The sequence below is a fragment of the Mesoplodon mirus genome (genome assembly GCF_964341445.2).
Source record: "Mesoplodon mirus genome assembly, chromosome: 12".
NCBI classification, from domain to species: domain Eukaryota; kingdom Metazoa; phylum Chordata; class Mammalia; order Artiodactyla; family Ziphiidae; genus Mesoplodon; species Mesoplodon mirus.
This window is the reverse complement of record NC_138988.1, coordinates 41,481,871-41,495,260: the sequence shown is the minus strand read 5'-3', so window position 1 is coordinate 41,495,260 and position 13,390 is coordinate 41,481,871. Positions and strand designations below refer to the sequence as shown.

Genomic DNA, 13,390 nt, shown 5'->3' with positions numbered 1-13,390 from the left:
CCCCTGCATTGGCAGGTGGATTCTTAACCACTGTGCTACCAGGGAAGTCCTGAACTATTTTTATTTCATTGGTTTACAGAAGAATTGAGCATCTCTTCATCGCTGGCTCAGGTCACCCTGAGATGACCATGGCCATGCCTTCCATGTGACCCTGCTTACTCAGCAGTCACACTAGAGACAGGAGGCTGGTGGTGTGTTTTCCCCAAGGTCTGCTCAAAAGGTCATACTACTTTGCCAGACTGAGAATTTCAGAAACCATGAACCCAGTGCCAACAAGTAGATGTGGGGTTCTCAAGCTCAAGGAAAAGTATCTTTCCTAATTCTTTCCATGTGCATAAAGAATTCTAAGGTGTACTTACTTCAGTTTCCAGTTTTATGACTGTCCATATGGACCATGTGAAAACAAAGTGACAAGAAAAAAAATGTTTGACTCGATAGCTGTGTGGGTATTTGCCATTCTCCCCAGATCCACTGAGCCCTGGGAAGCTGACTTCTATGGGTTACATCACCTAGACTCCCTGCTGCTCCCTCTTCTAGTTGGGTTCAATCACCAGGAAGCACTGGCAGGAGGTCAGAGTGGCAGCAGGAGGTTAGGGTACTTTCTGATCCTGCTCTCCTGCCTGGCGTAACTTCTAGTAGTGCCTGTATCCTTCAATCTTCAGCTATCAACAGGGCTCAGGTGATACTGTTTTTTCTTTTGACTCTTAACAGCTCCCACTTTTGCTAGCATCTCTGGGCACCTCAACATCCCTGTTGGTCCTTTAAACCCCGCCAACCCCTCTGTACACATTCTCATCCTTATCGAGTCTTCAAAGTCTCAGCTGAGTGTGTCTTCTGTTCCCTGCCCTAGAGATAAGACAAAGATTTGAATCCTGGCTCTACCACTAACTACCTCTACGCTTCTCTCTGTTTATAAAATTACAGAGCTGGAATCAATGATGTCTTGTATGTAGACAGAAATGTAGAGTAGTCCTAATCAGCAACATCAAAAGTCCTGGGTCTTGACCTTCCCCATCCCAGACTGACTCAAAGGAACTAGGAGCGAGATGCTGGAATCAGGAGAGTCCCTAAGTGGAAGTGGACCCAGTAACGCTGGGGTGAGTATCACCCATTTTGTTATTGAAACCTCAGAAAGACTCTTCTGATCCCTGCCCAGAGACCACATTAGGAGATAATTGGGGAACTTTCCCTGTTCCTGTTCAAGCAAGGAATTGCTTCTAAGGAACAACCTGAGGCCCTTTTGCTTAGCACGAAAAACAGGTCTTATGCAGGATACATGGTCACAGCTTACTGAAATCTAGAAAGGACACCTGAACTTCCCTGAGTGTTTTATTGTTATTCACTACGATTTACATAGAGCCTACCACACACCAGGCACTGTACTAGCTGCTTTACATTTATTTAAACCTCACAGACCCCAGAGGCCTTATTATTTGTTTCATAGCTAGGGAAATCAAAGCTTAGAAATTTGCCTAGCCTACAGCATGAGATCCTTCTTTCTATATGGCCTATCCTGGAAAATGTCCCGTGTGCATTTGGGAAGAACGCGTATGCTGTTGTTTGGTAGAGTTGTGTATACACATCTGTTAAATCTGGTTGGTTCATTGTGTTGTTCAAGTGCTCTATTCCCTTACTTCTATATGGTGGTTTTATCCATTACTGAAAGTGGGGTACTGAAGTTGCCAATGATTGCTGTACAACTGTCTTTAGTTCTGTCAGTTTGGGCTTCATATATTTTGATGATCTGTCATTAGGTGTAAATGTTTATAATTGTCATATCTTCTTGCTGTATGGAACCTTTTATTTATCGTGTCCTTCTTCATTATCGCTTGCAAACATTATCTCTTGCAAACTTAATGTCTATTTTGTCTGATATCAGCATAGTTACCTCTGCTCTCTTTTGGTTAAGGTTTGCACGGAATATCCTTCACTGTCAATCTATTTTTGTCTTTGGATCTAAAGTCTCTTACTGACAGTGTATAATTAGACCATGTTTTTGTTTTGTCAATTCATTCTATCATTCTCTATCTTTTGATTGGAGGGTTTAATCCACTTACATTTCAAGTAGTTACTGATAAGGAAGGACTTCATTCTGTCATTTTGCTATTTGTTTTCTATGTGCCTTATAGCTTTTTTGTCCTTCATTTCCTGCATTACTGTCTTTGTGTTTAGTTGATTTTTTTTGTAGTGGAATGTTTATATTGTTTTTTATTTTCTTTTGTATATGTTCTATAGCTGTTTTCTTTGTGGGTACAATGAGGGTCACATTTAACCTCCTGAAGTTTTAATTTAAATATATAGCTTAACTTCAATAACATACAAAAACTCTTTTATCTGGGAATGTCCTAATTTCTCACTCACTCTTGAAGGATAGTTTTGCCGGTTATAGGAAAAACATTTATCTTATTGAGAATCCCTTGTATGTGACAATTTGCTTCTCTCCTGCTGCTTTCAAGATCCTCTCTGTGTCTTTCCCTTTTGAAAGTTTGATAATAATGTGCCTGGTGTGGGTTTGAATTTATCTCACTTGGAGTTCATTGAGCTTCTTGGATGTATATATTAACATCTTTGTGCAAATTTGGGAAGTTTTCAGATATTATTTCTTTAATTATTCTCTCTGCCCCTCTCTCTCTTTTCTGCTGGGACTCCCACAAGTCCCTTAATCTCTGCTCATTTTTCTTCAATCTTTTCTTTCTGTTCCTCAGACTCAACAACTTCCATTGTTCTATTTTCAAGTTTGTTGATTCTTTCTCCTGCCTGTTCACATCTACTTTTGAATCCCTTTACTGAATTCTGCATTTCAGTTATTGTATTTTTCAGTTCCAGAATTTATTTTTGGCTTCTTTTTAGGTTTTCTATCTCTTTACTGATAACTGCATTTTGATCATAGATGGTTTTCTTGATTTTCTCCACATCTCCCTTTAAGTCTTTGAGAATCTTTAAGTCTTTATCTAATAAATCTGCCATCACATCTTTTTCAGGAACAGTTTCTGTTGATTTATTTTTTCCCTTTGAACGGACCATACTTTCCTGCTCGACACTTGAATCTAATAACATGATAATTCTGGAAATCAGATTCTCCCCCTTCTCCAGGGTTTTCTGCTTTTCTTATATAATTGTTTTTTGTTTGTTTGTTTTTGTTTTGATTGCTATAATCTCTCTCTGTGCCAAGCATCAGCCGGAAGTGTGAACTTAAGGTCTTCTCAGGAGGTTGTTTCTGAGCCTGTGCTTTTCCCTGGGTATGTGTGGTCACTTTCTAATTTTCCCTGGAAATGCACCTGCGTTTGAAGGTCCCAGTCTTTAATGTGTGGCTTCCAAAAAAGGAAAAAGAGAAAAATGAAAGGGAGAAAAATAAAGGGCATTGGCTCTTTAAATCCCCTGAAAGTCACTTCAGCCAGAGGGGTAGGGGCTTGCAGCAGTGGAGGGAAATGCAACAACAATGGCTGCCCTTCTCTTTGTCTGCACTTCTAAGATTAGAAGTAGTCATCAGTGATCAGAGCACAGATCCCTGATATTTGGAGGACAGGGTTCAATTTGTACCCACCCTGGCTCCTGCAAGCTATGTGCAAGCTGCTCCAGGAACATGTGCACAGCTGCCTGCCAAGGTGCCTGGGATGGGGGATGGGTGGCTGCTACTGTGCTAAGAGCTGAAATTGGCCAAAGTTTACTGCAATTGGTCATCCAAGCCTTCCCCTAAAAGTTGCAGACCCTCAATAGACTCCAGAGTTCTAGGACTTCCCTGGTGGCACAGTGGTTAAGAATCCACCTGCCAGGGGCTTCCCTGGTGGCACAGCGGTTGAGAGTCCGCCTGCTGATGCAGGGGACACGGGTTCGTGCCCCAGTCCAGGAAGATCCCACATGCCGCGGAGTGGCTGGGCCCATGAGCCATGGCCACTGAGCCTGCGCATCCGGAACCTGTGCTCCGCAACAGGAGAGGCCACAACAGTGAGAGGCCCGCGTACGGCAAAAAAAAACCCAAAAACCAAAAAACAAAAAACAAAAAAAGAATCCACCTGCCAATGTAGGGGACATGGGTTTGAGCCCCCAAGCCATGGAACAACTAAGCCTGTGTGCCACAACTACTGAGCCTGCGCTCTAGGGCCCGTGAGCCACAACTACTGGAGCCCGTGAGCCACAACTACTGAAGCCCGCGTGCCACAGCTACTGAAGCCCGTGCGCCTAGAGCCTGTGCTCCACAACAAGAGAAGCCACTGCAATGAGAAGCCCATGCGCTGCAAGGAAGAGTGGCCCCCACTCCCCACAACTAGAGAAAGTCCGCCCACAGCAACGAAGACCCAACCAAAAATAAATTAATTAATTAAAAAAAAATAGACTCCAGAGTTCCAAAAGAGTTAGATCAGAGTAGAATTGCTGTCTAGGTGAGGAGAGAGATTGCTGGTACTTCCTACAACACCATCTTCGCAGAATCTCAACGGTGTTTTCTTTTAGCAAAACTTCTTTCTGAGAAGTGGAACCTATAACAGCTAAGCACTTTCTTACTAAGGACATCTCTGACACAAGAGACCACTTAGCCTTCCCTTTTCATTAAGAAGCTGTATCTAAATAACATTTCTAACGAAGTCCCAAATCCTTGATGCCACTGAAATCAGTGCATATGGTCACACAAAATGTAATTATATTTCCTCCACCATCACCAACAGCCCCCATTAGCATTTATCTTCTCGGGAAATGAAATACTGATGTGCTCATTTCATGCAAATTATTACTGGCAGAAGAGAGTGGAAGATTTCCAGATATAGAGACCCACAAGATAAAGAAGCCCAGAGCTGTTAGACCCAGGAGCAGACACAGGGTGTGCCTAACTTACCCTCAAGGTTGCATAAGCAAGATTTCAAAATTAATTCTACTCTGGAGACTTCAACCTAGTATACAATGTTCCTGGCTGGAAAAGAAGAACTATATCATTCTTTTTTTCAAATCTTTACCATTACTCTTGCCCTTGTATCTCCGCCTTCTCTTTCTGCAGGAAACTTTATTTCCTACTTCTGCACACCAAGTTTCTACCTCCAGATCTGTTTGGTTCAGTTGCTGAGAAGCCTGACACACCAGTGCCACTTGGAAGAAGCCATCTACCGGTGAGTTGGGGGTGCTTTTTCTATCACTTTATGAACCAAAGGCTCAAAGCACCTCAGTGCTAGAGATGCAGGGACTGGGAGCATCCTGAGGGTCTCCACAGCCCAGGAACTTGGGAGATGATCAAGATAGGACAAACGGGTGGAGGGCAGCATCTGTACCAGGAATGTCAGAGAGACCCCAATGGCAGTGAGGAAGCGCAAAGTGGAAACCCCCCTCAGGGCTCAGGTGGTAGGATAGAGTGGGCTAAAAGAAGACAATTAAGAAAGAGGGACAATCAGGTTTCTCAACTACTGCTCCTCTCACTCTGCCCCTCCCAGCCGCCAAGGACTGTGAAGAGCTGGAGCTTTCTACCTCAGATTTTCCCCCTCTCCAGTCCATATATGTGATAGTCCAGGCCCTGCACCAAAATGCACCTCTTGCCTCAATTCAGAGGCTGAAGTGAGGGATTCACTTTTCTGGGAGGCAGCTTTTAATCAATTCTGGATGATGTGTCTTGACACCTGAAAGTGACACATTAACCAGTGCCCTTCAGTTCCCTTGCTACGTGTCGGCTGTGGTAGGAGCTAGGTGTACTGGGGTGACATGGGAATAGGTAATAAAAAGGAGAAGGTGGCTGGCACTTGAGAGGCCAGGGCAGGTGAAGAGCAAAGCATAGGAAACACATTGTGGATGTGGCTGGGGCAGTTCACCCACAATATGAATCACCAGAGTGAGGGTCTGGGCTGTATATTTCTGACTGACAGGCTTCCTGTGTGATAGTGAAAGCCAGCATTTCAGAATCACTGATCCAGTCCACACTTTCCTGTACAGATGAGACTAACCTACAGAACAGCCCAGAGGGCTTGCTGCAGCTAAAAGGCTGTGTGCAAGGATCTCCAATATTTTAGTCTTTATAAGATCTCCCACTGGATTACCTGGGAGCCTAGTCCACAGGGTAGCCCTTTGTTTCTCAGAAGCTTGTAGCCTGCTAGTTCGCTGTTATTCACTTTTTCAACTGATATTTATTTAGCAGCTTCTATGTGCTAGGCTGGCTTCTAGGGCACCAAGATAGCTCATTGCAAAACAAATCTCTCTGCCTTCATGGAGCTTATCTTCTGGCGGAAATGTCTCTGAGTGTGTGTGTGTGCTTGTGTATGTATGGGTGGGGCACGCTTATATGGGAAAGTGTGTGGATTTTAAGGCTAAAATGCCAAAGAAGTTCTGTTCAAGGCATGGAAGAATAACTAGAAAATCTGTTACTTGTTCTTCTACATCCATCTCTGCTCTCAGAGCCTGAAGATGAAAACCCCTGAGGGCCTTTGAAATTGTATAGTCCAAGGTTCAAATTCCAGCTCCGCCATTACTTGCTTTGTGAGTTTTGGAAAAATCATTTAATCCACCCATGCTTCTATTTCTTCACTTGTAAAATGTATACTGATCTCACAAAACTGTTGCAAGGATTAAATTAATTAATGTATGCAAAGTATTTAGCACAGCACTTGGAGCTTAAGGAACACTCAATTAATTACTATAGTTTTAATTCTTTAGGTGGATACATTTTTTCCCCAAGTTTGATGAGAGGTATTATTTAGTTGCTGCTGATTTAAAGAATCTAGTTCAGTGCTATGAAATTCAAAATCTGTGAAATGTATCAATCACAAGAGAAACTGAAGAATAAGGTGTATACACAGATAAAAACAAAGTCACAGTCATTGCCAGGAAAAAATGAATATTCTTAAGAACCAATTCTAACAATGTTAGCTGTCACACTTATTACGAGTTTTCTGTATTTTGTCCATGAACATTTATTGATGCCTCCTTTAGCCAGGTGCCATCATAAGAGCTGAAGACAGAAACATGACCTAGTCCTTGCTCTCAAGGAGCACACAATGTGTAGAAGATAATGTGCTTATTTAGAGGTACACACAGTGTTATGAGATAAGAATGATTTGACGGAGGAGGTGGGTTGGGCTTCACGGAGAAGGGGAATTTGAGCAGGATGTACTGCAGGATGAATAGGAGCTCACTAGCCATTTTAAGCAGAGGGGCAAGCATGTGCAAAACCACTAAAGCCTGAAGGAAATGATGAGTCTGGGGGAAATGGAAAAAAGATGGGTATGGCTGGAGCACAGGATCTGGGATTTGAGAAGTCATTAGAGATGAAGCTGAGAAGAAGTGAGCTTAGAAAAGCCATGATGTGTAGTCTGGGCACTGCCTTTGAGGCCCCGCCACATACACAGCGTGGGGCTACTCCAGTTTTAAACTGAGAAGTGCATGATCCAATTTCAGCTTCAGAGAAGACAGACTGAATGGGAGCATGGCTAAGAATAAGGCATGAACAAATGAAAAAGCTCAGCAAAGCCAGAAGTGAGAAGTATAGGAGGCAAGAGAGTGTCAGTTGAAAGAGGTGCAGAGGGGATGACTCAGAGGTGTTTATGAGGGAGAATTCATAAGACTTAGTTATAATAATACAAAGCATTTCTCTGTATCAGATGCTGCACTACGTCTTTGTTTCCATAGCAACTCAGCTTATTATTATTTTATACATGAAGAAACTGATAGTTGAAGAAGTAATTAGCCCCGAATTACACAACTGTAGTTTGGAAGCAGAATTCAAATCTAGGTCTTTTTGGCTCCAAAGGACTAGCTCCTAATCTTCTGAAGAAGAGGGGACCCAGGACAATGTCAAAACTTACTTCTTAAGTAATGGAGTAAATGACAATAGCCAAGATAAAGAATCCACAAGTTGAAGCAACTTCCCAGGGGTGTTCAGTTTGGGGTGGGTTGAATTTGAGGTAGCTATATGATACCCACTTTGCTCTCTGCTGTATCTCCAGTGCCTAAAATAGAGTATGGCTCCTGGCAGGTGCTCAATAAATACTGGTTAAATGAATAAATCCATGGGGAGATATGCAGTCGGCAATGGAAAATTCAACTCTGAGGTGGGACTGGAAGGCAGAGCTTTGGGAAGCATTAGCCTACAGGAAACTTAGAACCTTGAGATTAGACAACACAGTTCAGGAAGAACTTTGGAGCAAGGGTAATGAGGTAAATGGTAAAGAAGTGGGAGCCAAGGATGGTGCCTGGGACTCTTACAGTGTGGGCAGAGGGAAGAGACACCAACAAAGAAAATGAAAAAGAAGTGGTGAGCCACTTTTTCTCCTGGAAGCCAAAAGTTTTTTTGTTTGTTTGTTTTTTAACTTTTTTTTTTTTGGCCTTGATATTCACTGTAATATCAAGATATTTTGATCTTAGTTCCCTGACCAGGGATCGAACCCACACCCTCAACAGTGAAAGCATGGAGTCCTAACCACTGGACAGCCAGGGAATTCCCAAGCCAAAAGTTTTACATGGAAAAAGTCAGCAGAAGGATCAAATGCTTGATGAAAAAGAAACTGAAAGCCAGCGTGTTTAAAAACTGGGTTGTCATTGCAACTCTGGCAAGAGCAGTTTTCTGATGGAGACAGAAAGTTGAGAGAGATAACAGAACACTCTGGGTGGCAGGTAACAGAAAATGCAACTCATAGTGGCTCATTATGAGCATCCCCAGAAGCCCCCAGTGGAGTCCCCTTAAATACTATCATCCAGGAATGGGTCACAGGCCTTGTGCCACTGCAGAGGAGCTAGAGAAAGCAAGTGTCCAATATGGTCGGCCTTTATCACGAAAGTCGGGCTCTCTGGGAAGGCCAAGGGTGTTGGGAAATGGCTGTGCGGAGATGACTGGTGTCTGCAACCAGGAATAAGGGGAAGTGATGGACTAGCACACACGCTTTCAAGGAGATGGCTGTGAAGCAGAGACAAAGCCTAGGACGTTGCTTAAGTGGAGCAGGGACCTTGGTAAGATTGGGGATTGCAGCTGTTGTGTTGTGTGTCATCGTCTAGCCCTCTTGTTTACAGGACAAAGGAAGATGGATGGCAATGATACGTTTCCCCAGTTCAGCCACGATGTGCTTTCCACATCTCATTCTCTGTTCACAACGAATATCAAGGGGAACGATGAAGAACTCACCACCAGTTATGACTATGATTACAGTGAGCCCTGCCAAAAGACCGCTGTGGGACACATTGAAGCCCGGCTCCTGCCCCCGCTCTACTCGCTGGTGTTCATCTTTGGTTTTGTGGGCAACTTGCTGGTCGTCCTCATCCTGATCAACTGCAAAAAGCTGAAAAGCATGACTGACATCTACCTGCTCAACTTGGCCACCTCTGACCTGCTGTTCCTCCTCACCATCCCGTTCTGGGCTCACTATGCTGCAGACCAGTGGGTCTTTGGGGACGTGATGTGTAAATTTTTCACAGGGCTGTATCACATTGGTTATTTTGGTGGAATCTTCTTCATCATCCTCTTGACAATCGATAGGTACCTGGCTATCGTCCATGCTGTGTTTGCTTTAAAAGCCAGGACGGTCACCTTTGGGGTGGTGACAAGTGGGGTCACCTGGGTGGTGGCTGTGTTCGCCTCTCTCCCAGGAATCATCTTTATCAAATCCCAAGAAGAACATTCTGGTTATGCCTGCGCCCCTTATTTTCCACTAGGATGGAAGAATTTCCATACAATAACGAGAAGCATCTTGGGCCTGGTGCTGCCACTGCTTGTCATGATCGTCTGCTACTCGGGAATTCTAAAAACCCTGCTTCGGTGTCGCAACGAGAAGAAGAAGCACAAGGCCGTGAGGCTCATCTTCGTGATCATGATTGTCTACTTTCTCTTCTGGGCTCCCTACAACGTCGTCCTTCTCCTAAGCACCTTCCAGGTATTCTTTGGCCTGAGTAACTGTAAGAACAGCAGTCAGCTGGACCAAGCAATGCAGGTGACTGAGACCCTGGGGCTGATGCACTGCTGCATCAACCCCATCATCTATGCCTTCGTCGGGGAGAAGTTCAGAAGGTATCTCTCTGTGTTTTTCCGAAAGCACATTGCCAAACACCTCTGCAAACAATGCCCAGTCTTCTACGGGGAGACAGGAGATCGAGTGAGTTCAACATATACCCCTTCCACTGGGGAGCAGGAAGTCTCAGCTGTTTTGTAGAGGAGTAGCAATTTGCTTGTTATTTTCAAAGGGAGACAGCAATCTATATAGGATGATAAGCCTCCACGGTTTGTTGAAGAATAGAGAACTCTTAAGTCTCTAAAGCAACTGCCCAGGAACCTCAGGGTTTTGTGAACCAAGACAGACTTGTGTCATTCCTTGTAGAGCCAACATGTGCTCAGGGGATATTCCAGAACAACTGTGGGCAGAGACCCGGACTCTCCAATGAGCTCATCGCAGTTCCTGGCAAATGTCACTTTGCCTTGTGCTTTTGCTCTTTCCCCGCTCGTCACCACTTTGCTCACTCTCTTATTCTATCAATCTCTTTAATCAGCTAGAGGTTGGGAAGAGAACGAGATAGGCACAGGTGAATGGAACAAGGGGGAGTGGGGTCAGGACCAAGGAGGAGGAGGAGAAAGTGTCAACAAGGCTGAGCCTGGACGAGGATGCAGGCTGGACGAGGATGCAGGTAAGGGCTTCGCTCTCCCTTAGCGCCATCTCCTACTGTATTTAACTTTGGAGGCTTCCCCAGCTCATGGAGAGCTTAGGAACTGTAAGAACTTTCTAGAAGCTTTGGTTGGGTCCATGATCCCCCTTCTGCTAAGTGCATGACACATTTCTGCTTTATTATGGTTTAGCTATGACAATCACGCACCCTACGTTGAAATCTATTCAGTATCTTGCTCCATTGTTCACATGCTTCTTAGGCCTCATTCCCCTATACAAAAATTTACTAAAGGACTTCCCTGGTGGTGCAGTGGTTAAGAATCCGCCTGCCAATGCAGGGGACATGGGTTCAAGCCCTGGTCCGGGAAGATCCCACATGCCGCGGAGCAACTAAGCCCGTGTGCCACAACTACTGAAGCCCATGCTCTGCAACAAGAGAAGCCACCGCGATGTGAAGTCCACACACTGCAACGAAGAGTAGCCCCCGCTCACCGCAACTACAGAAAGCCCATGTGCAGCAACAAAGACCCAACACAGCAATAATAAAATATAAAATGAATAAATCTTTTAAAAAATTTTACTGAAGTGTTTGTTTATAAAAATATGCATAACAGGGCTTCCCTGGTGGCGCAGTGGTTGAGAGTCCGCCTGCCGATGCAGGGGACACGGGTTCGTGCCCCGGTCCGGGAGGATCCCACATGCCGCGGAGCGGCTGGGCCCGTGAGCCATGGCCGCTGAGCCTGCGCATCCGGAGCCTGTGCTCCGTAATGGGAGAGGCCACAACAGTGAGAGGCCCACGCACCGCAAAAAAAAAAAAAAAAATATGCATAACTTTAATGAGATGAAAAAATAAAAGCCCTCGCTTGGAAACGGGAGGGTTGGAGGTCATGATTATGAGAAAGGGGTAGGCACTAGTGAGTTCCTCCATCCCGAGTGGAGGGGCAAGCTCGCAGCAGGATGTGCAGGAATGTTTCCAGAATCAGCTAAGAGCAGAAGCCAGGAAGGATGTCAGAACACTTAATAAGCCTCGTGTCTCTGGATCTGATGGTGTCTGTTTCCTTGTGGCTCTTCCTGCTTTCCTGCTGCCGCTGCCCACCTGTCCCCCTGCAGCCTTTATCACATAACTCTGCCTGGAGGATTACCCTACTCCAAAAGCCAGTTTGTAGAGGTCCAGGAGAGTAGCTTTGGGGAGAATGTGAAGGAAACTGTGCAACAAGAACCCCCTGTTGGGCCCGGGAGAGGGAAGACAATCGGTGAGGATACTGGGGTGTGTGCTCAGAGCAGAGAAGGGGCCTGTCTTGGAAATCAAACATCGGCCTGTAACCTCAGGGTCTATTACCAGGCAGGGCAGGCCTAGATGAGGAATACGCTAGATAGGGTGGAAAAAAATGTCTTCCAAATTACCTTCCAGCACCTCATTTTTGCATACAGGCAAAGAGTTCAGATATACACACACACACATTTTTTTTAATGTAAAGTAAAAATTAAATAAAAGCTGAAAACTGCAACTTGCAATTGTGGTAAAGTATCATTTTAAGAGTTACTATTATGCCATGCCTAAAAATACTGTATTAGTCATAGAGACAGTTCTGGTGTTGGTGGAGCACGTGGTATGTTTGGGAGACCACCAGTTCATAAGTAAATGTTGATTAGGGAGTTGGAGGTCTCTGATCCGTGGATTTACTAGCTTACGGTGATGTAGCATCTAAATAATCTCACTCGGATCACAGCACACACTCCACAACTGTCATCTCAACTGTCTTTATTCTGACTTGCTACCAAAAATCTTTTTGCCTCGTTAGGAAGTCTAGGAAGTCGTGGATTTAGTCCTATTTGAATGCTTCATGCTTTGCCAGTGTCCTTATTGATGCTCAAATGGTCCCCTCTTTGGCCGGTGGGAACTTCTAATTCAAGCTGACTCCTAATCAAAGCTTTTAAATCCTATTTGTAAAGGAGAGGAATTGGAGAAGCTCACTTAAATAAGCAAAGATTTTCATCTTGGCTGAGCTAAGAATACAAATATATGTTAGTGCATTTCCTATCTGATGCAGGCAAGAAACACAAGGCTCCTGGAACCTGGCAACTGGGGCACTGGAAGTTACTAAGGTTTTACTTTCTTGCCTCGTGGCTAGAGAAGGTTTCAGAAAGATGTGTGTGTGTTGCCAGGGGTTGGGGGGGGGATGCTTCACCTGCAGATATTTATATTATCCTAATGAATGCATTAAACTTTGTTTTGATGATGATGAAACATAAATATTGTTTGAAAAAACTATGACTTGGAAAATGAATCAATACTCTATATTGTTTTAAAAGAAAAACTGTCTGATTACCAACTACCCTGTCCTTCTTCTCCCAAAACTCTGACAACCACCATTCTATTCTTTCCATCTATGAGTTTGATGATTTTAGATTCCTCATATAAGTGGAATTATGCAGTTCCTATCTTTCTGTGATTGACTTATTTCACTTGGCATCCTGTCCTCCAGGTACATCCATGATGTTGCATATTGCAGGATTTCCCTCTTTTTTAAGATGAAATAAGATTCCTTAGATGTATTGACCACATTTTCTTTATCCATTTATCAACATGCATAGAATTTCAGTTATACAGGATGAATAAGTTCTTAATATCTGTTTTACAATAGTGTGCCTACAATACTGTATTGTACACTTAAAGATCTGTTAAAAGGGTAAATCTCATACTGTATTCCTACCACAATAAAAAAGTCTTTAAACTGCCTGCTTTGTTATGCTGTGGTGCGACAGACTGTCTTATGATTCACAGCTTTTCACTCCATTCCCCGTCATTACACATGCCAGTCCTTGCCGTGTGACTT

The 13,390-nt window shown here is 44.0% G+C and overlaps 1 protein-coding gene across 1 annotated transcript; it reads left to right on the top strand.

Moving 5' to 3' along the window:
* Window positions 1-4,913: 4,913 nt before the first annotated feature.
* LOC309812975 (C-C chemokine receptor type 2-like) lies at window positions 4,914-10,106 on the top strand (the record flags this gene model as incomplete). The annotated part of the gene is made up of 2 exons (XM_082637462.1): window positions 4,914-5,096; window positions 8,974-10,106. The coding sequence occupies exon 2, from the start codon at window positions 8,985-8,987 to the stop codon at window positions 10,104-10,106; it is 1,122 nt and encodes a 373-aa protein (XP_082493588.1). The 5' UTR covers window positions 4,914-5,096; window positions 8,974-8,984.
* Between the last annotated feature and the right edge of the window lie 3,284 nt (window positions 10,107-13,390).